At 45.0% G+C, this 22501-nt stretch overlaps 1 protein-coding gene, 1 long non-coding RNA gene and 26 other non-coding genes across 28 annotated transcripts; 6 read left to right on the plus strand and 22 right to left on the minus strand.

The window, feature by feature from the left end:
• Positions 1–520: 520 nt before the first annotated feature.
• Positions 521–591, minus strand: trnag-gcc (transfer RNA glycine (anticodon GCC)). The gene has a single exon. It is a non-coding gene; the product is annotated as a tRNA-Gly (tRNA).
• An 805-nt stretch (positions 592–1396) lies between these two features.
• On the minus strand, positions 1397–1467 carry trnag-gcc (transfer RNA glycine (anticodon GCC)). Its single transcript has one exon. It is a non-coding gene; the product is annotated as a tRNA-Gly (tRNA).
• An 806-nt stretch (positions 1468–2273) lies between these two features.
• Positions 2274–2344, minus strand: trnag-gcc (transfer RNA glycine (anticodon GCC)). The gene has a single exon. It is a non-coding gene; the product is annotated as a tRNA-Gly (tRNA).
• A 1683-nt stretch (positions 2345–4027) lies between these two features.
• trnag-gcc (transfer RNA glycine (anticodon GCC)) lies at positions 4028–4098 on the minus strand. Its single transcript has one exon. It is a non-coding gene; the product is annotated as a tRNA-Gly (tRNA).
• A 755-nt stretch (positions 4099–4853) lies between these two features.
• LOC113078872 (uncharacterized) lies at positions 4854–7795 on the plus strand. Its single transcript, XR_003281652.1, has 3 exons — positions 4854–5173; positions 5855–5932; positions 7005–7795. It is a non-coding gene; the product is annotated as an uncharacterized LOC113078872 (long non-coding RNA).
• A 1180-nt stretch (positions 7796–8975) lies between these two features.
• On the plus strand, positions 8976–9048 carry trnaa-agc (transfer RNA alanine (anticodon AGC)). The gene has a single exon. It is a non-coding gene; the product is annotated as a tRNA-Ala (tRNA).
• Positions 9049–9905: 857 nt separating this feature from the next.
• Positions 9906–9977, minus strand: trnaq-uug (transfer RNA glutamine (anticodon UUG)). The gene has a single exon. It is a non-coding gene; the product is annotated as a tRNA-Gln (tRNA).
• Positions 9978–10112: 135 nt separating this feature from the next.
• trnaf-gaa (transfer RNA phenylalanine (anticodon GAA)) lies at positions 10113–10185 on the minus strand. The gene has a single exon. It is a non-coding gene; the product is annotated as a tRNA-Phe (tRNA).
• A 106-nt stretch (positions 10186–10291) lies between these two features.
• On the minus strand, positions 10292–10365 carry trnai-aau (transfer RNA isoleucine (anticodon AAU)). Its single transcript has one exon. It is a non-coding gene; the product is annotated as a tRNA-Ile (tRNA).
• Positions 10366–10462: 97 nt separating this feature from the next.
• Positions 10463–10534, minus strand: trnap-ugg (transfer RNA proline (anticodon UGG)). The gene has a single exon. It is a non-coding gene; the product is annotated as a tRNA-Pro (tRNA).
• Positions 10535–11470: 936 nt separating this feature from the next.
• Positions 11471–11543, plus strand: trnaa-agc (transfer RNA alanine (anticodon AGC)). The gene has a single exon. It is a non-coding gene; the product is annotated as a tRNA-Ala (tRNA).
• Positions 11544–12400: 857 nt separating this feature from the next.
• trnaq-uug (transfer RNA glutamine (anticodon UUG)) lies at positions 12401–12472 on the minus strand. Its single transcript has one exon. It is a non-coding gene; the product is annotated as a tRNA-Gln (tRNA).
• Positions 12473–12607: 135 nt separating this feature from the next.
• Positions 12608–12680, minus strand: trnaf-gaa (transfer RNA phenylalanine (anticodon GAA)). The gene has a single exon. It is a non-coding gene; the product is annotated as a tRNA-Phe (tRNA).
• A 106-nt stretch (positions 12681–12786) lies between these two features.
• trnai-aau (transfer RNA isoleucine (anticodon AAU)) lies at positions 12787–12860 on the minus strand. Its single transcript has one exon. It is a non-coding gene; the product is annotated as a tRNA-Ile (tRNA).
• A 97-nt stretch (positions 12861–12957) lies between these two features.
• On the minus strand, positions 12958–13029 carry trnap-ugg (transfer RNA proline (anticodon UGG)). The gene has a single exon. It is a non-coding gene; the product is annotated as a tRNA-Pro (tRNA).
• A 936-nt stretch (positions 13030–13965) lies between these two features.
• trnaa-agc (transfer RNA alanine (anticodon AGC)) lies at positions 13966–14038 on the plus strand. The gene has a single exon. It is a non-coding gene; the product is annotated as a tRNA-Ala (tRNA).
• An 857-nt stretch (positions 14039–14895) lies between these two features.
• trnal-uag (transfer RNA leucine (anticodon UAG)) lies at positions 14896–14967 on the minus strand. The gene has a single exon. It is a non-coding gene; the product is annotated as a tRNA-Leu (tRNA).
• A 135-nt stretch (positions 14968–15102) lies between these two features.
• trnaf-gaa (transfer RNA phenylalanine (anticodon GAA)) lies at positions 15103–15175 on the minus strand. Its single transcript has one exon. It is a non-coding gene; the product is annotated as a tRNA-Phe (tRNA).
• Positions 15176–15281: 106 nt separating this feature from the next.
• On the minus strand, positions 15282–15355 carry trnai-aau (transfer RNA isoleucine (anticodon AAU)). Its single transcript has one exon. It is a non-coding gene; the product is annotated as a tRNA-Ile (tRNA).
• Positions 15356–15452: 97 nt separating this feature from the next.
• On the minus strand, positions 15453–15524 carry trnap-ugg (transfer RNA proline (anticodon UGG)). The gene has a single exon. It is a non-coding gene; the product is annotated as a tRNA-Pro (tRNA).
• A 936-nt stretch (positions 15525–16460) lies between these two features.
• On the plus strand, positions 16461–16533 carry trnaa-agc (transfer RNA alanine (anticodon AGC)). The gene has a single exon. It is a non-coding gene; the product is annotated as a tRNA-Ala (tRNA).
• An 857-nt stretch (positions 16534–17390) lies between these two features.
• On the minus strand, positions 17391–17462 carry trnaq-uug (transfer RNA glutamine (anticodon UUG)). The gene has a single exon. It is a non-coding gene; the product is annotated as a tRNA-Gln (tRNA).
• Positions 17463–17597: 135 nt separating this feature from the next.
• Positions 17598–17670, minus strand: trnaf-gaa (transfer RNA phenylalanine (anticodon GAA)). Its single transcript has one exon. It is a non-coding gene; the product is annotated as a tRNA-Phe (tRNA).
• Positions 17671–17776: 106 nt separating this feature from the next.
• trnai-aau (transfer RNA isoleucine (anticodon AAU)) lies at positions 17777–17850 on the minus strand. Its single transcript has one exon. It is a non-coding gene; the product is annotated as a tRNA-Ile (tRNA).
• Positions 17851–17946: 96 nt separating this feature from the next.
• trnap-ugg (transfer RNA proline (anticodon UGG)) lies at positions 17947–18018 on the minus strand. The gene has a single exon. It is a non-coding gene; the product is annotated as a tRNA-Pro (tRNA).
• Positions 18019–18954: 936 nt separating this feature from the next.
• On the plus strand, positions 18955–19027 carry trnaa-agc (transfer RNA alanine (anticodon AGC)). Its single transcript has one exon. It is a non-coding gene; the product is annotated as a tRNA-Ala (tRNA).
• An 856-nt stretch (positions 19028–19883) lies between these two features.
• On the minus strand, positions 19884–19955 carry trnaq-uug (transfer RNA glutamine (anticodon UUG)). Its single transcript has one exon. It is a non-coding gene; the product is annotated as a tRNA-Gln (tRNA).
• A 925-nt stretch (positions 19956–20880) lies between these two features.
• On the minus strand, positions 20881–22464 carry LOC113078874 (uncharacterized). Its single transcript, XM_026251180.1, has 2 exons — positions 22311–22464; positions 20881–22201 (listed from the first exon to the last, which is right to left on the minus strand). Exons 1-2 carry the CDS (start codon positions 22311–22313, stop codon positions 21074–21076), a joined length of 1131 nt encoding a protein of 376 aa, XP_026106965.1. The 5' UTR covers positions 22314–22464; the 3' UTR covers positions 20881–21073.
• Positions 22465–22501: the final 37 nt, after the last annotated feature.

The raw sequence follows: 22501 nt of genomic DNA on the forward strand, positions 1-22501 counted from the left end.
ATTACCCTGCTCTTCCAACAAGCCACTGTCCAACTGTGACCTTGTACTGCTGTCTTGGGGATCTTACATTTCTTACTTGCAGTTTATTCCACTTTCATGCAAGGTCAGCATTGACCCTGGACATTTTTCTTCTGGTGTTTTTTAGAGACAACAAAAGGTCAGTTTACTCTCATTGGTTTCTTTAAGCATGACCTTTCTTGCCTGCAGCCTTTTATTGCCTTCAGGAGTTTTTCACAGGTGCATGAGCCATAATTGCTTGTACTTCGTTGAACAAGCATGGAAAAGCATTGTCTAGAGTGCTTCCACTAGTTCCCTGTAAAACACTGATAAGTTGCCCACTTCTAAAGTAGCAAGATACACTGCTTTGCTTCTGCTGGGAATCTGAACCTGGGTCTCCTGCGCGGGAAACAACAACTCTGACATTCAGCCACCAGTGAGAGAAGCTGCGCTGTGCTCGTGGCTCTGGGGACAGCTGCCGCTTATGAGGAACGACTAACATGGCCTTAAAACACGACTCTGCTGCATTGGCCGGGAATCGGACCCGGGTCTCCCGCGTGGCAGGCGAGAATTCTACCACTGAACCACCAATGCTCTATTTCTGCAAGAATTCTACGAATTTATGTGGAAAATGCATCTCTTCAACTGGGTAATATCGACCAATGCTAAAGCTGAACAACTGACAGACAAACTGATCAAGTTCCATGGGTATTTGATGAACTGATATGAGCAAAAGTGTCTCTGAGCAAAGGGGAGTGGGGGAGGTCAATATCAAAAGTGAGAGGCGTTAACTTCTGTGGCCACCAGCTCCCTTAAGAACCACAGGGCACCTCAGCCTCCTGGACTGCACCAGATTTGTCAGTTTTGCTGGGAGTCATTACCCTGCTCTTCCAACAAGCCACTGTCCAACTGTGACCTTGTACCGCTGTCTTGGGGATCTTACATTACTTACCTTGCAGTTTATTCCACTTTCATGCAGGTCAGCATTGACCCTGGACATTTTTCTTCTGGTGTTTTTTAGAGACAACAAACAGGTCAGTTTACTCTCATTGGTTTCTTTAAGCATGACCTTTCTTGCCTGCAGCCTTTTTATTGCCTTCAGGAGTTTTTCACAGGTGCATGAGCCATAATTGCTTGTACTTCGTTGAACAAGCATGGAAAAGCATTGTCTAGAGTGCTTCCACTAGTTCCCTGTAAAACACTGATAAGTTGCCCACTTCTAAAGTAGCAAGATACACTGCTTTGCTTCTGCTGGGAATCGAACCTGGGTCTCCTGCGCGGGAAACAACAACTCTGACATTCAGCCACCAGTGAGAGAAGCTGCGCTGTGCTCGTGGCTCTGGGGACAGCTGCCGCTTATGAGGAACGACTAACATGGCCTTAAAAACACGACCTCTGCTGCATTGGCCGGGAATCGGACCCGGGTCTCCCGCGTGGCAGGCGAGAATTCTACCACTGAACCACCAATGCTCTATTTCTGCAAGAATTCTACGAATTTATGTGGAAAATGCATCTCTTCAACTGGGTAATATCGACCAATTGCTAAAGCTGAACAAACTGACAGACAAACTGATCAAGTTCCATGGGTATTTGATGAACTGATATGAGCAAAAGTGTCTCTGAGCAAAGGGAGTGGGGAGGTCAATATCAAAAGTGAGAGGCGTTAACTTCTGTGGCCACCAGCTCCCTTAAGAACCACAGGGCACCTCAGCCTCCTGGACTGTACCAGATTTGTCAGTTCTTGCTGGGAGTCATTACCCTGCTCTTCCAACAAGCCACTGTCCAACTGTGACCTTGTACCGCTGTCTTGGGGATCTTACATTACTTACCTTGCAGTTTATTCCACTTTCATGCAGGTCAGCATTGACCCTGGACATTTTTCTTCTGGTGTTTTTTAGAGACAACAAACAGGTCAGTTTACTCTCATTGGTTTCTTTAAGCATGACCTTTCTTGCCTGCAGCCTTTTTATTGCCTTCAGGAGTTTTTTCACAGGTGCATGAGCCATAATTGCTTGTACTTCGTTGAACAAGCATGGAAAAGCATTGTCTAGAGTGCTTCCACTAGTTCCCTGTAAACACTGATAAGTTGCCCACTTCTAAAGTAGCAAGATACACTGCTTTGCTTCTGCTGGGAATCGAACCTGGGTCTCCTGCGCGGGAAACAACAACTCTGACATTCAGCCACCAGTGAGTGAAGCTGCGCTGTACTCGTGGCTCTGGGGACAGCTGCCGCTTATGAAGAACGACTAACATGGCCTTAAAAACACGACCTCTGCTGCATTGGCCGGGAATCGGACCCGGGTCTCCCGCGTGGCAGACGAGAATTCTACCACTGAACCACCAATGCTCTATTTCTGCAAGAATTCTACGAATTTATGTGGAAAATGCATCTCTTCAACTGGGTAATATCGACCAATGCTAAAGCTGAACAACTGACAGACAAACTGATCAAGTTCCATGGGTATTTGATGAACTGATATGAGCAAAAGTGTCTCTGAGCAAAGGGGAGTGGGGGAGGTCAATATCAAAAGTGAGAGGCGTTAACTTCTGTGGCCACCAGCTCCCTTAAGAACCACAGGGCACCTCAGCCTCCTGGACTGCACCAGATTTGTCAGTTCTTGCTGGGAGTCATTACCCTGCTCTTCCAACAAGCCACTGTCCAACTGTGACCTTGTACCGCTGTCTTGGGGATCTTACATTACTTACCTTGCAGTTTATTCCACTTTCATGCAGGTCAGCATTGACCCTGGACATTTTTCTTCTGGTGTTTTTTAGAGACAACAAACAGGTCAGTTTACTCTCATTGGTTTCTTTAAGCATGACCTTTCTTGCCTGCAGCCTTTTTATTGCCTTCAGGAGTTTTTCACAGGTGCATGAGCCATAATTGCTTGTACTTCGTTGAACAAGCATGGAAAAGCATTGTCTAGAGTGCTTCCACTAGTTCCCTGTAAAACACTGATAAGTTGCCCACTTCTAAAGTAGCAAGATACACTGCTTTGCTTCTGCTGGGAATCGAACCTGGGTCTCCTGCGTGGGAAACAACAACTCTGACATTCAGCCACCAGTGAGTGAAGCTGCGCTGTACTCGTGGCTCTGGGGACAGCTGCCGCTTATGAAGAACGACTAACATGGCCTTAAAAACACAACCTCTGCTGCATTGGCCTGGAATCGGACACGGGTCTCCCGCGTGGCAGGCGAGAATTCTACCACTGAACCACCAATGAACTATTTCTGCAAGAATTCTACGAATTTATGTGGAAAATGCATCTCTTCAACTGGGTAATATCGACCAATGCTAAAGCTGAACAACTGACAGACAAACTGATCAAGTTCCATGGGTATTTGATGAACTGATATGAGCAAAAGTGTCTCTGAGCAAAGGGGAGTGGGGGAGGTCAATATCAAAAGTGAGAGGCGTTAACTTCTGTGGCCACCAGCTCCCTTAAGAACCACAGGGCACCTCAGCCTCCTGGACTGCACCAGATTTGTCAGTTCTTGCTGGGAGTCATTACCCTGCTCTTCCAACAAGCCACTGTCCAACTGTGACCTTGTTGCGCTGTCTTGGGGATCTTACATTACTTACCTTGCAGTTTATTCCACTTTCATGCAGGTCAGCATTGACCCTGGACATTTTTCTTCTGGTGTTTTTTAGAGACAACAAACAGGTCAGTTTACTCTCATTGGTTTCTTTGAGCATGACCTTTCTTGCCTGCAGCCTTTTTATTGCCTTCAGGAGTTTTTCACAGGTGCATGAGCCATAATTGCTTGTACTTCGTTGAACAAGCATGGAAAAGCATTGTCTAGAGTGCTTCCACTAGTTCCCTGTAAAACACTGATAAGTTGCCCACTTCTAAAGTAGCAAGATACACTGCTTTGCTTCTGCTAGGAATCGAACCTGGGTCTCCTGCGCGGGAAACAACAACTCTGACATTCAGCCACCAGTGAGTGAAGCTGCGCTGTACTCGTGGCTCTGGGGACAGCTGCCGCTTATGAAGAACGACTAACATGGCCTTAAAAACACGACCTCTGCTGCATTGGCCGGGAATCGGACCCGGGTCTCCCGCGTGGCAGACGAGAATTCTACCACTGAACCACCAATGCTCTATTTCTGCAAGAATTCTACGAATTTATGTGGAAAATGCATCTCTTCAACTGGGTAATATCGACCAATGCTAAAGCTGAACAACTGACAGACAAACTGATCAAGTTCCATGGGTATTTGATGAACTGATATGAGCAAAAGTGTCTCTGAGCAAAGGGGAGTGGGGGAGGTCAATATCAAAAGTGAGAGGCGTTAACTTCTGTGGCCACCAGCTCCCTTAAGAACCACAGGGCACCTCAGCCTCCTGGACTGCACCAGATTTGTCAGTTCTTGCTGGGAGTCATTACCCTGCTCTTCCAACAAGCCACTGTCCAACTGTGACCTTGTACCGCTGTCTTGGGGATCTTACATTACTTACCTTGCAGTTTATTCCACTTTCATGCAGGTCAGCATTGACCCTGGACATTTTTCTTCTGGTGTTTTTTAGAGACAACAAACAGGTCAGTTTACTCTCATTGGTTTCTTTAAGCATGACCTTTCTTGCCTGCAGCCTTTTTATTGCCTTCAGGAGTTTTTCACAGGTGCATGAGCCATAATTGCTTGTACTTCGTTGAACAAGCATGGAAAAGCATTGTCTAGAGTGCTTCCACTAGTTCCCTGTAAAACACTGATAAGTTGCCCACTTCTAAAGTAGCAAGATATACTGCTTTGCTTCTGCTGGGAATCGAACCTGGGTCTCCTGCGCGGGAAACAACAACTCTGACATTCAGCCACCAGTGAGTGAAGCTGCGCTGTACTCGTGGCTCTGGGGACAGCTGCCGCTTATGAAGAACGACTAACATGGCCTTAAAAACACGACCTCTGCTGCATTGGCCGGGAATCGGACCCGGGTCTCCCGCGCCGCGGCCTTGAATTGTTTAGCTAAACGGCCCTAAACCGTTTCCCATTCATTCTCAATGGTAGTGCTAAACCACTACGGATGTAATATATTTCGGCCGCTAGCGCTCTCGTGGCGCTCTTCCGGTTTTCGGCACCGCGGGAAGTTTGAATTCGCAGAAGAAGGAGAAGAAGAAAACACACAACAGCGATCGGCTCCGTTGTTAAATTCAACGCATTCTCAAGCGTCTATCAAAGGTAAGATACTTTACGTGATATCAGCTGACGTTTCGTTACCGTTAATGATGAAATCACGTTGGTAAACTTTGCTCGTTTCTAAACGGTTTACTATAGTTCAGCCTAGATAGATTTGTTTGCAAATTATGAATGAACATAGCCATGATTTACGTTTCTGTGTATTGTTTGTCATCATTAACATGTCATCTGTTGATTACAAGTTGAATTATGAATGAAGTAAACATTATTTTCACTTTTGTGATGAGATTACATGTATTCCACAGTTCAAAAATGTTTTCTGACTATGGTTTTACTATAGTAACCATGATTTAGCCATGTTATTTTAGTAGAATCACAACAATAAATGTACTATTGTTGTTATTGAATTGGCATTATATTTACAGGACAGTCATGAGACTTTAAATGAATATCAGTCTGCCAAGAACAGCAAGATTACTATAGTTTTACAATTAAACTGCATACAATCTTACAGGATTTAAAATCTTTTATTTGTGAATATCATACAGTCCCAATGCTTACACACACACAGAGACACACACACACATATATATATATATATATATAATATTATGTGCTTCAATTTAAGTATTATTTATGTGTTTGAGTGTGTTTGTTTGTGTCTGTAATATAGTTATAATTATTCCTTTTTTTAATATTGCTATATTGTTGTTGTTCTTTCAGAGAGCACTGCTTCTTCACTGATTGTGTCTTTGCTGTCATCTTTTCCTGGGACCCGAGCAGATCTTCAGTCAGAGACAGGTGAATATTTAACACATTAACAACAAACACACAAGAGTTCCTGCAGGTTTTAAAGTCTTAAAATGTCTTAATTTACCCTTTCACAAATTAATGCCTTAAGAAAGTTTGAAAGGAATGAATCACTTCCTCTGAGTTTTGTCTTGTTTTCCAGTGCAGATATCTTTCAATCAATATGTAATTTATGATGCAAATGTAAAATGAAGTCTTGAAAAATGTAACACTAATTAAATGAGTTTACTAAGGAGCCTCGCACATGACATGCAGGAAAAAATATAAGGCTAAAACGTGTGTATGATTTACTAATTCATTCCCTCAATGTACTAAAACGTGCACTCGATTACTATAGCGTTCCCTCGATTTACTATTGCCAGCAAATGAGTAAAGCATGCACACAATTTATTTATTTTTTTCTTGCATGTCATGTGCGGGGCTCCTTAGTTTACACTTAAAACAATAAAAAAATATTTGTCAATGATTTACTATAACTTTTCTTTGAATTTAGGTGACTTTTTTTCCCTAAATGGCAGATATTACTTCTTGTTATAATCAAACAATTCTTTCAAACAAGTCTTTGTATTTCATGTAATTTTGTATCTCCAGTAAATTTATCTTTATTTAATAATATTTATGCATGTTCACTGGAAAACAAGGCAGCATGATTTTGCAGCATGATCTGAACGTACAGTAACATATGAAATGTTGTAGTGTCTGGGAGCAGAGGCTTTCAGTGTGTTTCTGTCAAATTAAATTATGAATATCTGTTGGAAGTTGTGTTTTCAAACTCTGAAGTTAATACTACTATCCAGACATTTCCATTTACAGAACATATTTGTGTTTTTCCTCATTTGTTCCTCAAATTTGATTTGCTTGGTTTTAAAAAGGTCTTAACTTCACCTTCATAAACCTGAAGAAACTCTGTTTCCTTACACATTAAACTCAATATTCAGCTTGTTGTAGACCCCACTGGTTCTCTGTCTGTGTCCTCGCTGTCCTCATCTCATGGGTCTCATGTGGAGCCTCACTCTGAATGTTCATGATGCAGAAATTGATCACATGTTTCCCCTCTGTATAGGAGCTACATGTTTGTCACCTCTGCATGTGCTGGCCGTACCTGACCTGTGAAGACTGCTGACAGGGTGTTTGTACTGGACAGCGAACGCTGAGCCTATCGACAACGTGCTTAATAAACACCACAGGAAGACATCCTAACAGCACGCTCCATATGACCACAAAACTACACGTCACATTATGTCAAGCACCTGACCACACTGCTGAACACCAGTTCTTCATTAAACACGACTGCAGAGAAGTAAACACCAGGATGTCATTCCAAGACTTTATGGAAATGGAGCACTTTAGACTGAACTGAAGGACACAAAGAAACGGGACTGCAAAAACACGAAAGGCCTGGAGATGAACACGTTGTTCACTTGTGCAGATTTTGTGAAATGGAACTTAGCCAGGATCCAAACAGTCCTCACACACACACACACACACACACACACACACACACACACACACACACACACACACACACACACACACACACACACACACACACACAGGCTATCCTGAAATAAGTTCAAAAAATTTTTTGAAAAAAAGTAAAGCTAAAGTCTTCTTTATTTACCAACATCAGGGCATTGAGAAAGAGGTGACCTGGAAAGAGTCTAAAGAAAAATACGAGATATTAATTTGCAGCTTATTTAGCAATATTTAACTCATGTATATACTGTATATTTTAATTTTTCAGTGTGAGATTGTAATATCTATTTATATTGTCAGAATTCTTTTTTCTATTTAATTATTTTGGCTTGATCTTAAAAGGTGCTAAAAGCATTTAATAAACACAACTGAAAAATACAAATTGCTTCACGAGTGCTGTTTCCACTTCGTATGACTAATATTTTACAGTGTCTATGGTTTTGAAAACTCTTACTTGATCAGTTATCTTAAGTGTGACTTACATTATTCCATCAATCAATTTTCACTCAGTACTTGAATATTACTCAGTTAAATAAAATTTTCTTCAATTTACATTTGAAAAGTAATTTAATATAACCATTTGTGTTTTTATATAATCATGTAATGTATACTAGCATTATTTTACTGTGTTTATTTTATATAATCCTTTGCTTTGTAATCCAAAAAGGAAAGACATAAATTTCAAAAACTTTGTAGCTGTAAGGTGTTGTTAAATGTTAGATTTTTTTTATTTATTAAAAAGCATAAAGCTGAGTTTAATAATAGTTTAGACCTGTGTGAGTGGGATTCGAACCCCGGTCCAAATGAATGCATGAAAAAATCTGATTGGCTGTGATGTAATTTCCGCTCTTTGGCCAGCTGCTGCAGTCTGATTGGCTGTCAGCGCATGACAACTATTCGCGGCTGGCCCCCGCGCCCAAAGCGAGAATTATACCCCTAGACCAACGAGCCATCCCTCCGTGATTCAAGTTCAGAGCGTATGTGTACGTTCAGTTCAAAGTGACTAACACAGAGGTGTACAGAGGTATACAGAGGTATATGATGTCACACTTGTCCATGTGTGAAGACGTTGCGCAGCGCAAATCCGTGAACCAATGTTCCAAAGTGAAGTAAACTTCGACGGATTTCCCCTGCTCAGGGAGTGGGGAGCAATGAACACTGTGTAGGGACCATGTCAATCGCAAGGAGCTCACTTCTAATGAGCTGATTATCCAAATCAGGTGTGCTAACAAAAAGAGAAATGCAAAATATGCAGACCTTTGGGGAGCGAGGACTGGAATGGAGAACCGCTTCCTTATTCTTTAAGTCAGTGTGAGAAAAAGAGGTGAGAAGTTGTCTGCGTGACCCGAGTGATGCAAGGTGGTCTGCATAATACAAGAATCCGCACATGCATACTGGCGTAACAAGACCGAGAAGGTCCTTTAACACAAAAGCTAAATCTCTTTGTTAATTCGACAACACAATCGCGGCCAGTGCAAACGTGCAAGCCCAGAGGAGGGACGGCCTCTTTGCATCAAGCCGGTCATTCGCAGCTATGCTCGTCATTCTTGAAAGGCCAGGGGAATTAGCTCAAATGGTAGAGCGCTTGCTTAGCATGCGAGAGGTAGCGGGATCGATGCCCGCATTCTCCAAGTTGGCTCCTGCCCTTTTACTCACACATCCCTAAATCAGTGGTTTTCAATCCTGTCCTGGAGGCATCCCTGCCCTGCACATTTTGCATTTCCCCTCATCTAACACACCAGTTTCAAATCATCAGCTCATTAATAGAGACTGCAAGACCTGATTTGGGTGTGTCTAATAAGGGAGACATACGAAATGTTCAGGACAGGGTTGCCTCCAGGAAAGGTTTGAAAACCATTGCCCTAAAGAGACCGACTGAGCACTGACGCAATGCTGCGACACTCCCACGTTAGCTTTTTTTGGGGCTCACAGCTGCCAAAAAGTATTTCAGACATGGTCCTGTGCAAATTGGTTGCAAAACATTGCCATTTTACACACAGTTCCCTAAAGCAGTGGTTTTCAAACCTGTCCTGGAGGCACCCCTGCCCTACACATTTTGAATGTTTCCCTCATCTATCACACCTGTTTCAAATCATCAACTCATTGATAGAGACCGCAAGACCTTATTTGGGTGTGTCTAATAAGGCAGACAATCAAACTGTGCAGGGCAGGGGTGCCTCCAGGACAGGTTTGAGAACCAGTGCCCTAAAGAGACCGACTGGGCATCGATGCAATGCTGCCACAGTCTCTACGTTAGTTAATTTTTTTGGACTCAAAGCTGCCAAAAAGTATTTCAGACATGGTCCTGCGCAAATTGGTTGCAAAAAGTGGTCCCACCGCGATTTGAACTCGGATCACTGGATTCAGAGTGCTAACCATTACACCATGAAACCTTACCTGGAGCAGCCATTGCTCACAGGGCCACAAAGACTGTCACCAGTGCCAACCTAGTGCTGTTTTTATCTTTTCCTGCGGCAAGAAAGCACACAGGTTCCACCGAGATTCGAACTCAGATTGCTGGATTCAAAGCCCAGAGTGCTGACCATTACACCATGGAACCGAAACTGCTTGTTTGGTGGCCAACTGGGAAACAGATAGCTCCGTGGCAGTGGGGAAGCAGTTATACAGAGAAGTTGGAACCCAGTGATTTTTGGTCACTGGCCCGCCTCAAAAAACGGAAAAGAGTGGGAGATTTTGCCGAAACCCGGGATCGAACCAGGGACCTTTAGATCTTCAGTCTAACGCTCTCCCAACTGAGCTATTTCGGCCACAACAAGCTCCTGCTTAGCAAGCAGGGATTTCAGTGAGATCACCCTACTCTTTGTCACAGGAGAAGAGCAGAGCAGAGATGAGCCCCCAGACAATAAAAACAGCTGGCCAGTACGGGGATCGAACCCGCGACCTTGGCGTTATTAGCACCACGCTCTAACCATCTGAGCTAACCGGCCTCCCTTAGCCATCTGTCTCTACCCGATTTAATAAAAAACTGCCTCAATGTTAGTGAACGCAATGAGACAACAAAGCTTCACGTTTTATCCCGACCACGGGCTCGTCCGGGATTTGAACCCGGGACCTCTCGCACCCAAAGCGAGAATCATACCCCTAGACCAACGAGCCTTCCTGTGCTGGGCCGAGAAAAAAGAGCTACTGCAGCATCAATAAAAGAAGGAACATGAACTAACGTGGAAGCAATCAAAGACCTCGAGACAGTGTTAAAGGCTAACGAACGCAAGTTGGCCTCTTAACTGACCTAAAAATGTGGCTGTATCTAACATGTAGAGGGATGTTAGGGAGGACAGCTGAAACTGTCAGATGTCACTTAGACCAGCGGTTCTCAATTCCAGTCCTCGAGCCCCCTGCTCTTCAGATTTTGTATGTTTCTCGTATAGCTTCAGACATTTGTTCCATTCAAACGTAAGTGCCCTGAGAAGTGGACATCACATGACATCCCACCGTGATTCAAGTTCAGAGCGTATGTGTACGTTCAGTTCAAAGTGACTAACACAGAGGTGTACAGAGGTATACAGAGGTATATGATGTCACACTTGTCCATGTGTGAAGACGTTGCGCAGCGCAAATCCGTGAACCAATGTTCCAAAGTGAAGTAAACTTCGACGGATTTCCCCTGCTCAGGGAGTGGGGAGCAATGAACACTGTGTAGGGACCATGTCAATCGCAAGGAGCTCACTTCTAATGAGCTGATTATCCAAAACAGGTGTGCTAACAAAGAGAGACATGCAAAATATGCAGACCTTTGGGAAGCGAGGACTGGAATGGAGATGCGCTTCCTTATTCTTTAAGTCAGTGTGAGAAAAAGAGGTGAGAAGTTGTCTGCGTGACCCGAGTGATGCAAGGTGGTCTGCATAATACAAGAATCCGCACATGCATACTGGCGTAACAAGACCGAGAAGGTCCTTTAACACAAAAGCTAAATCTCTTTGTTAATTCGACAACACAATCGCGGCCAGTGCAAAGGTGCAAGCCCAGAGGAGGGACGGCCTCTTTGCATCAAGCCGGTCATTCGCAGCTATGCTCGTCATTCTTGAAAGGCCAGGGGAATTAGCTCAAATGGTAGAGCGCTCGCTTAGCATGCGAGAGGTAGCGGGATCGATGCCCGCATTCTCCAAGTTGGCTCCTGCCCTTTTACTCACACATCCCTAAATCAGTGGTTTTCAATCCTGTCCTGGAGGCATCCCTGCCCTGCACATTTTGCATTTCCCCTCATCTAACACACCAGTTTCAAATCATCAGCTCATTAATAGAGACTGCAAGACCTGATTTGGGTGTGTCTAATAAGGGAGACATACGAAATGTTCAGGACAGGGTTGCCTCCAGGAAAGGTTTGAAAACCATTGCCCTAAAGAGACCGACTGAGCACTGAGGCAATGCTGCGACACTCCCACGTTAGCTTTTTTTGGGGCTCACAGCTGCCAAAAAGTATTTCAGACATGGTCCTGTGCAAATTGGTTGCAAAACATTGCCATTTTACACACAGTTCCCTAAAGCAGTGGTTTTCAAACCTGTCCTGGAGGCACCCCTGCCCTACACATTTTGAATGTTTCCCTCATCTATCACACCTGTTTCAAATCATCAACTCATTGATAGAGACCGCAAGACCTTATTTGGGTGTGTCTAATAAGGCAGACAATCAAACTGTGCAGGGCAGGGGTGCCTCCAGGACAGGTTTGAGAACCAGTGCCCTAAAGAGACCGACTGGGCATCGATGCAATGCTGCCACAGTCTCTACGTTAGTTAATTTTTTTGGACTCAAAGCTGCCAAAAAGTATTTCAGACATGGTCCTGCGCAAATTGGTTGCAAAAAGTGGTCCCACCGCGATTTGAACTCTGATCACTGGATTCAGAGTGCTAACCATTACACCATGAAACCTTACCTGGAGCAGCCGTTGCTCACAGGGCCACAAAGACTGTCACCAGTGCCAACCTAGTGCTGTTTTTATCTTTTCCTGCGGCAAGAAAGCACACAGGTTCCACCGAGATTCAAACTCAGATCGCTGGATTCAAAGCCCAGAGTGCTGACCATTACACCATGGAACCGAAACTGCTTGTTTGGTGGCCAACTGGGAAACAGATAGCTCCGTGGCAGTGGGGAAGCAGTTATACAGAGAAGTTGGAACCCAGTGATTTTTGGTCACTGGCCCGCCTCAAAAAACGGAAAAGAGTGGGAGATTTTGCCGAAACCCGGGATCGAACCAGGGACCTTTAGATCTTCAGTCTAACGCTCTCCCAACTGAGCTATTTCGGCCACAACAAGCTCCTGCTTAGCAAGCAGGGATTTCAGTGAGATCACCCTACTCTTTGTCACAGGAGAAGAGCAGAGCAGAGATGAGCCCCCAGACAATAAAAACAGCTGGCCAGTACGGGGATCGAACCCGCGACCTTGGCGTTATTAGCACCACGCTCTAACCATCTGAGCTAACCGGCCTCCCTTAGCCATCTGTCTCTACCCGATTGAATAAAAAACTGCCTCAATGTTAGTGAACGCAATGAGACAACAAAGCTTCACGTTTTATCCCGACCACGGGCTCGTCCGGGATTTGAACCCGGGACCTCTCGCACCCAAAGCGAGAATCATACCCCTAGACCAACGAGCCTTCCTGTGCTGGGCCGAGAAAAAAGAGCTACTGCAGCATCAATAAAAGAAGGAACATGAACTAACGTGGAAGCAATCAAAGACCTCGAGACAGTGTTAAAGGCTAACGAACGCAAGTTGGCCTCTTAACTGACCTAAAAATGTGGCTGTATCTAACATGTAGAGGGATGTTAGGGAGGACAGCTGAAACTGTCAGATGTCACTTAGACCAGCGGTTCTCAATTCCAGTCCTCGAGCCCCCTGCTCTTCAGATTTTGTATGTTTCTCGTATAGCTTCAGACATTTGTTCCATTCAAACGTAAGTGCCCTGAGAAGTGGACATCACATGACATCCCTCCGTGATTCAAGTTCAGAGCGTATGTGTACGTTCAGTTCAAAGTGACTAACACAGAGGTGTACAGAGGTATACAGAGGTATATGATGTCACACTTGTCCATGTGTGAAGACGTTGCGCAGCGCAAATCCGTGAACCAATGTTCCAAAGTGAAGTAAACTTCGACGGATTTCCCCTGCTCAGGGAGTGGGGAGCAATGAACACTGTGTAGGGACCATGTCAATCGCAAGGAGCTCACTTCTAATGAGCTGATTATCCAAATCAGGTGTGCTAACAAAGAGAGACATGCAAAATATGCAGACCTTTGGGGAGCGAGGACTGGAATGGAGATGCGCTTCCTTATTCTTTAAGTCAGTGTGAGAAAAAGAGGTGAGAAGTTGTCTGCGTGACCCGAGTGATGCAAGGTGGTCTGCATAATACAAGAATCCGCACATGCATACTGGCGTAACAAGACCGAGAAGGTCCTTTAACACAAAAGCTAAATCTCTTTGTTAATTCGACAACACAATCGCGGCCAGTGCAAAGGTGCAAGCCCAGAGGAGGGACGGCCTCTTTGCATCAAGCCGGTCATTCGCAGCTATGCTCGTCATTCTTGAAAGGCCAGGGGAATTAGCTCAAATGGTAGAGCGCTCGCTTAGCATGCGAGAGGTAGCGGGATCGATGCCCGCATTCTCCAAGTTGGCTCCTGCCCTTTTACTCACACATCCCTAAATCAGTGGTTTTCAATCCTGTCCTGGAGGCATCCCTGCCCTGCACATTTTGCATTTCCCCTCATCTAACACACCAGTTTCAAATCATCAGCTCATTAATAGAGACTGCAAGACCTGATTTGGGTGTGTCTAATAAGGGAGACATACGAAATGTTCAGGACAGGGTTGCCTCCAGGAAAGGTTTGAAAACCATTGCCCTAAAGAGACCGACTGAGCACTGAGGCAATGCTGCGACACTCCCACGTTAGCTTTTTTTGGGGCTCACAGCTGCCAAAAAGTATTTCAGACATGGTCCTGTGCAAATTGGTTGCAAAACATTGCCATTTTACACACAGTTCCCTAAAGCAGTGGTTTTCAAACCTGTCCTGGAGGCACCCCTGCCCTACACATTTTGAATGTTTCCCTCATCTATCACACCTGTTTCAAATCATCAACTCATTGATAGAGACCGCAAGACCTTATTTGGGTGTGTCTAATAAGGCAGACAATCAAACTGTGCAGGGCAGGGGTGCCTCCAGGACAGGTTTGAGAACCAGTGCCCTAAAGAGACCGACTGGGCATCGATGCAATGCTGCCACAGTCTCTACGTTAGTTAATTTTTTTGGACTCAAAGCTGCCAAAAAGTATTTCAGACATGGTCCTGCGCAAATTGGTTGCAAAAAGTGGTCCCACCGCGATTTGAACTCGGATCACTGGATTCAGAGTGCTAACCATTACACCATGAAACCTTACCTGGAGCAGCCGTTGCTCACAGGGCCACAAAGACTGTCACCAGTGCCAACCTAGTGCTGTTTTTATCTTTTCCTGCGGCAAGAAAGCACACAGGTTCCACCGAGATTCGAACTCAGATCGCTGGATTCTAAGCCCAGAGTGCTGACCATTACACCATGGAACCGAAACTGCTTGTTTGGTGGCCAACTGGGAAACAGATAGCTCCGTGGCAGTGGGGAAGCAGTTATACAGAGAAGTTGGAACCCAGTGATTTTTGGTCACTGGCCCGCCTCAAAAAACGGAAAAGAGTGGGAGATTTTGCCGAAACCCGGGATCGAACCAGGGACCTTTAGATCTTCAGTCTAACGCTCTCCCAACTGAGCTATTTCGGCCACAACAAGCTCCTGCTTAGCAAGCAGGGATTTCAGTGAGATCACCCTACTCTTTGTCACAGGAGAAGAGCAGAGCAGAGATGAGCCCCCAGACAATAAAAACAGCTGGCCAGTACGGGGATCGAACCCGCGACCTTGGCGTTATTAGCACCACGCTCTAACCATCTGAGCTAACCGGCCTCCCTTAGCCATCTGTCTCTACCCGATTGAATAAAAAACTGCCTCAATGTTAGTGAACGCAATGAGACAACAAAGCTTCACGTTTTATCCCGACCAAGGGCTCGTCCGGGATTTGAACCCGGGACCTCTCGCACCCAAAGCGAGAATCATACCCCTAGACCAACGAGCCTTCCTGTGCTGGGCTGAGAAAAAAGAGCTACTGCAGCATCAATAAAAGAAGGAACATGAACTAACGTGGAAGCAATCAAAGACCTCGAGACAGTGTTAAAGGCTAACGAACGCAAGTTGGCCTCTTAACTGACCTAAAAATGTGGCTGTATCTAACATGTAGAGGGATGTTAGGGAGGACAGCTGAAACTGTCAGATGTCACTTAGACCAGCGGTTCTCAATTCCAGTCCTCGAGCCCCCTGCTCTTCAGATTTTGTATGTTTCTCGTATAGCTTCAGACATTTGTTCCATTCAAACGTAAGTGCCCTGAGAAGTGGACATCACATGACATCCCTCCGTGATTCAAGTTCAGAGCGTATGTGTACGTTCAGTTCAAAGTGACTAACACAGAGGTGTACAGAGGTATACAGAGGTATATGATGTCACACTTGTCCATGTGTGAAGACGTTGCGCAGCGCAAATCCGTGAACCAATGTTCCAAAGTGAAGTAAACTTCGACGGATTTCCCCTGCTCAGGGAGTGGGGAGCAATGAACACTGTGTAGGGACCATGTCAATCGCAAGGAGCTCACTTCTAATGAGCTGATTATCCAAATCAGGTGTGCTAACAAAGAGAGACATGCAAAATATGCAGACCTTTGGGGAGCGAGGACTGGAATGGAGAACCGCTTCCTTATTCTTTAAGTCAGTGTGAGAAAAAGAGGTGAGAAGTTGTCTGCGTGACCCAAGTGATGCAAGGTGGTCTGCATAATACAAGAATCCGCACATGCATACTGGCGTAACAAGACCGAGAAGGTCCTTTAACACAAAAGCTAAATCTCTTTGTTAATTCGACAACACAATCGCGGCCAGTGCAAAGGTGCAAGCCCAGAGGAGGGACGGCCTCTTTGCATCAAGCCGGTCATTCGCAGCTATGCTCGTCATTCTTGAAAGGCCAGGGGAATTAGCTCAAATGGTAGAGCGCTCGCTTAGCATGCGAGAGGTAGCGGGATCGATGCCCGCATTCTCCAATTTGGCTCCTGCCCTTTTACTCACACATCCCTAAATCAGTGGTTTTCAGTCCTGTCCTGGAGGCATCCCTGCCCTGCACATTTTGCATTTTCCCTCATCTAACACACCAGTTTCAAATCATCAGCTCATTAATAGAGACTGCAAGACCTGATTTGGGTGTGTCTAATAAGGGAGACATACGAAATGTTCAGGACAGGGTTGCCTCCAGGAAAGGTTTGAAAACCATTGCCCTAAAGAGACCGACTGAGCACTGACGCAATGCTGCGACACTCCCACGTTAGCTTTTTTTGGGGCTCACAGCTGCCAAAAAGTATTTCAGACATGGTCCTGTGCAAATTGGTTGCAAAACATTGCCATTTTACACACAGTTCCCTAAAGCAGTGGTTTTCAAACCTGTCCTGGAGGCACCCCTGCCCTACACATTTTGAATGTTTCCCTCATCTATCACACCTGTTTCAAATCATCAACTCATTGATAGAGACCGCAATACCTTATTTGGGTGTGTCTAATAAGGCAGACAATCAAACTGTGCAGGGCAGGGGTGCCTCCAGGACAGGTTTGAGAACCAGTGCCCTAAAGAGACCGACTGGGCATCGATGCAATGCTGCCACAGTCTCTACGTTAGTTAATTTTTTTGGACTCAAAGCTGCCAAAAAGTATTTCAGACATGGTCCTGCGCAAATTGGTTGCAAAAAGTGGTCCCACCGCGATTTGAACTCGGATCACTGGATTCAGAGTGCTAACCATTACACCATGAAACCTTACCTGGAGCAGCCGTTGCTCACAGGGCCACAAAGACTGTCACCAGTGCCAACCTAGTGCTGTTTTTATCTTTTCCTGCGGCAAGAAAGCACACAGGTTCCACCGAGATTCGAACTCAGATCGCTGGATTCAAAGCCCAGAGTGCTGACCATTACACCATGGAACCGAAACTGCTTGTTTGGTGGCCAACTGGGAAACAGATAGCTCCGTGGCAGTGGGGAAGCAGTTATACAGAGAAGTTGGAACCCAGTGATTTTTGGTCACTGGCCCGCCTCAAAAAACGGAAAAGAGTGAGAGATTTTGCCGAAACCCGGGATCGAACCAGGGACCTTTAGATCTTCAGTCTAACGCTCTCCCAACTGAGCTATTTCGGCCACAACAAGCTCCTGCTTAGCAAGCAGGGATTTCAGTGAGATCACCCTACTCTTTGTCACAGGAGAAGAGCAGAGCAGAGATGAGCCCCCAGACAATAAAAACAGCTGGCCAGTACGGGGATCGAACCCGCGACCTTGGCGTTATTAGCACCACGCTCTAACCATCTGAGCTAACCGGCCTCCCTTAGCCATCTGCCTCTACCCGATTGAATAAAAAACTGCCTCAATGTTAGTGAACGCAATGACACAAAAAGCTTCACGTTTTATCCCTACCAAGGGCTCGTCCGGGATTTGAACCCGGGACCTCTCGCACCCAAAGCGAGAATCATACCCCTAGACCAACGAGCCTTCCTGTGCTGGGCTGAGAAAAAAGAGCTACTGCAGCATCAATAAAAGAAGGAACATGAACTAACGTGGAAGCAATCAAAGACCTCGAGACAGTGTTAAAGGCTAACGAACGCAAGTTGGCCTCTTAACTGACCTAAAAATGTGGCTGTATCTAACATGTAGAGGGATGTTAGGGAGGACAGCTGAAACTGTCAGATGTCACTTAGACCAGCGGTTCTCAATTCCAGTCCTCGAGCCCCCTGCTCTTCAGATTTTGTATGTTTCTCGTATAGCTTCAGACATTTGTTCCATTCAAACGTAAGTGCCCTGAGAAGTGGACATCACATGACATCCCTCCGTGATTCAAGTTCAGAGCGTATGTGTACGTTCAGTTCAAAGTGACTAACACAGAGGTGTACAGAGGTATACAGAGGTATATGATGTCACACTTGTCCATGTGTGAAGACGTTGCGCAGCGCAAATCCGTGAACCAATGTTCCAAAGTGAAGTAAACTTCGACGGATTTCCCCTGCTCAGGGAGTGGGGAGCAATGAACACTGTGTAGGGACCATGTCAATCGCAAGGAGCTCACTTCTAATGAGCTGATTATCCAAATCAGGTGTGCTAACAAAGAGAGACATGCAAAATATGCAGACCTTTGGGGAGCGAGGACTGGAATGGAGATGCGCTTCCTTATTCTTTAAGTCAGTGTGAGAAAAAGAGGTGAGAAGTTGTCTGCGTGACCCGAGTGATGCAAGGTGGTCTGCATAATACAAGAATCCGCACATGCATACTGGCGTAACAAGACCGAGAAGGTCCTTTAACACAAAAGCTAAATCTCTTTGTTAATTCGACAACACAATCGCGGCCAGTGCAAAGGTGCAAGCCCAGAGGAGGGACGGCCTCTTTGCATCAAGCCGGTCATTCGCAGCTATGCTCGTCATTCTTGAAAGGCCAGGGGAATTAGCTCAAATGGTAGAGCGCTCGCTTAGCATGCGAGAGGTAGCGGGATCGATGCCCGCATTCTCCAAGTTGGCTCCTGCCCTTTTACTCACACATCCCTAAATCAGTGGTTTTCAATCCTGTCCTGGAGGCATCCCTGCCCTGCACATTTTGCATTTCCCCTCATCTAACACACCAGTTTCAAATCATCAGCTCATTAATAGAGACTGCAAGACCTGATTTGGGTGTGTCTAATAAGGGAGACATACGAAATGTTCAGGACAGGGTTGCCTCCAGGAAAGGTTTGAAAACCATTGCCCTAAAGAGACCGACTGAGCACTGACGCAATGCTGCGACACTCCCACGTTAGCTTTTTTGGGTCTCACAGCTGCCAAAAAGTATTTCAGACATGGTCCTGTGCAAATTGGTTGCAAAACATTGCCATTTTACACACAGTTCCCTAAAGCAGTGGTTTTCAAACCTGTCCTGGAGGCACCCCTGCCCTACACATTTTGAATGTTTCCCTCATCTATCACACCTGTTTCAAATCATCAACTCATTGATAGAGACCGCAATACCTTATTTGGGTGTGTCTAATAAGGCAGACAATCAAACTGTGCAGGGCAGGGGTGCCTCCAGGACAGGTTTGAGAACCAGTGCCCTAAAGAGACCGACTGGGCATCGATGCAATGCTGCCACAGTCTCTACGTTAGTTAATTTTTTTGGACTCAAAGCTGCCAAAAAGTATTTCAGACATGGTCCTGCGCAAATTGGTTGCAAAAAGTGGTCCCACCGCGATTTGAACTCGGATCACTGGATTCAGAGTGCTAACCAATACACCATGAAACCTTACCTGGAGCAGCCGTTGCTCACAGGGCCACAAAGACTGTCACCAGTGCCAACCTAGTGCTGTTTTTATCTTTTCCTGCGGCAAGAAAGCACACAGGTTCCACCGAGATTCGAACTCAGATCGCTGGATTCAAAGCCCAGAGTGCTGACCATTACACCATGGAACCGAAACTGCTTGTTTGGTGGCCAACTGGGAAACAGATAGCTCCGTGGCAGTGGGGAAGCAGTTATACAGAGAAGTTGGAACCCAGTGATTTTTGGTCACTGGCCCGCCTCAAAAAACGGAAAAGAGTGAGAGATTTTGCCGAAACCCGGGATCGAACCAGGGACCTTTAGATCTTCAGTCTAACGCTCTCCCAACTCCGCCAAAGCTGGGGAACAATTGTCTGTATAAGAAGGGGGGGAAGAGGGGAGAGGGAGGAAGAGAAGCGCGAGAAATTCAGGAAATCGTAGGTTCGAATCCACGCTGTCACATAAAGTTATGCGTGTATTTGTTAAAAATCGTAAATCGATTGTTTCGTGTCCAAGTTTGATTTTAAAAGTAATGTATTTGAATTTAATTATTGTTTCGTTTCTAAGATTGATTTTGACAGTAATGTTTTTGATTTAATAATTCTTTCGTTTCTAAGATTGATTTTTATTTTATTCTCATTATCATTATCATTAGTCAAAGTGCATTTATTAAGGCAATCATTTCCTGTGGCAGTAGGGACAAAATAACCTCCTTATTACGGCATTCACACTTTATTGTATCATATTACTTACTGCAAAGCTACACGTGACACTGAATTTAACTGTAAACTGAATGTCATTACATTCAATAAAACAAATAAATACAACACACCAGTCAAAGAGAAATATATTTATTAACTATATACATATTTAAAAAAATGTAGGAAAAGTACTAAATTCAATATAAAATTAAGAATTTTAAGTTCACACGCTATATAAAATAAGTACAAAAAAATATATAAATATATACATCAAAATCTACACATTTTGGTATTTTACTTTATACTGCTTCCTCTACACATAAACCTTTCTATAATAATAATAATAATAGTTTAACTTTATTTAATATGTATATATATTTCCATATGTATTATAGTGTATTCACATACATACCCACATGTTTATAATAATAATAATAATAATAATAATAATAATACAAGATAAAAAAAAGTGCACAGTATAACTCTTTAACATTAAATATGGCTGGAAGATAAAAAACAGAACAGATCCAACCAAGAGAACAAAATGAATGTATCACACATAAATAAATGAGTTATCTTCTCATAATCTGTAACCACTGCTCCTTCGTAATTGTTTCTTTATTAGGGCAATATATTTTGCCTTTGTACTGGCTATGGCCAGTTTCTTGAGTACGAAATTGGCCACACTTTCTGCACGAATTTGCTTTTACAGTGCGATTGTACGATCGTTTGGTTGGAGTGGCTGTGTCATTTGCAGGTGGCTCAGAGGAAATTGCTCCAGGGTTAATGGTGGAAAATGGGGCTGGGCAGGGCACCAGAAACATCTGAGACACAACAGGGGCAGTGGGTGTGTCAGGAACCAATGGGTGTGGTGCTGTCGGCCTGGGACAAATTGTCCTTAGCTGGCTGGACGTGGCTGAATGCTGAGGGTGTACGGCTGATGGCCAGATTGAAGTTGCTGTGGCAGATGTACAGGTAGCTGAGGGCGCAATCTTTCTAAACTTTGTCTTTGCCTGTCCAGCTGTGTCTGGTGGCATCTGGTAGGTATGCAACTGGTGGCTATATTGTGGAGGCACAACAGGCTGTACTCGTGCTGGAGGCAAAACATCCAAAGCCACTGGACGTGCCTCTGGAAGGTCCAGCCCTTGCAACAGCAAGGAGACCTCCTGACCCTTTAAACGGTTATTGTGCCATGTCGTAAGGGTCCTCTGATTTACCTCAACTAGCTGAAGGGTTGTGTCACTCATCACCGTTCCATTGCTCAGGATTAGCTGCCGAATTTTTCTGTAATCACGAAGAATGAGATCCCATCTAGACAGACATTCTGTCCGCTGTTTCTTGGGGCTTCGGTGGATGTTACATAACCTTATGAAAATCATTTCAACAAGGCGACAGCAATTAGGCCACTGTGCTGGAGAGCCGCTAGAACCCAAAACACACCTTTTTGTGCTGTCGACACCAGGAGTGAAGACAGCTTTCTTTTTTGGGGACCTAAAACGTCCTGTAAGTAGCCTGTCTTGATGACGAGCAGCATACACCACCCTGTCTTTATCAAATTTGTCCAGGTTCTGCCACAGACCCACAATGGTCGCAACTTGTTGGTTGGTAAGTGTGAGGCTTGTCTGTGTGCGCAGCTCCACCAGACACTCTGCCAACGCATCCACCCGGTCCATTCCAGGAATGCAGTGTTCGTCAACAGCCTGGAAATATATAACTGTTGGTTAGGTATTTACATGCTGTTAAGTAAGTTTACTGCTTAATGGCAGATAACTAAATGAGTGACAATTCGTATAGAAAAGGAAATTTTACCATTGCTGAGGGCACTGGTGTATCTAAAGGATCCTGGACACTGGGTACTGGTGCAGCTGAAGGAGCCCGGACTCTGAGCAGTGGTGGAGCCTGGACACTGGGCAGTGGTGGAGTCTGGACACTGGGCAGTGGTGCAGCTACACTGGGCACTGGTGCAGCTGAAGGAGCCCGGACTCTGAGCAGTGGTGGAG

Source organism: Carassius auratus, unplaced genomic scaffold, assembly GCF_003368295.1.
Source record: "Carassius auratus strain Wakin unplaced genomic scaffold, ASM336829v1 scaf_tig00026946, whole genome shotgun sequence".
Lineage (NCBI taxonomy): Eukaryota > Metazoa > Chordata > Actinopteri > Cypriniformes > Cyprinidae > Carassius > Carassius auratus.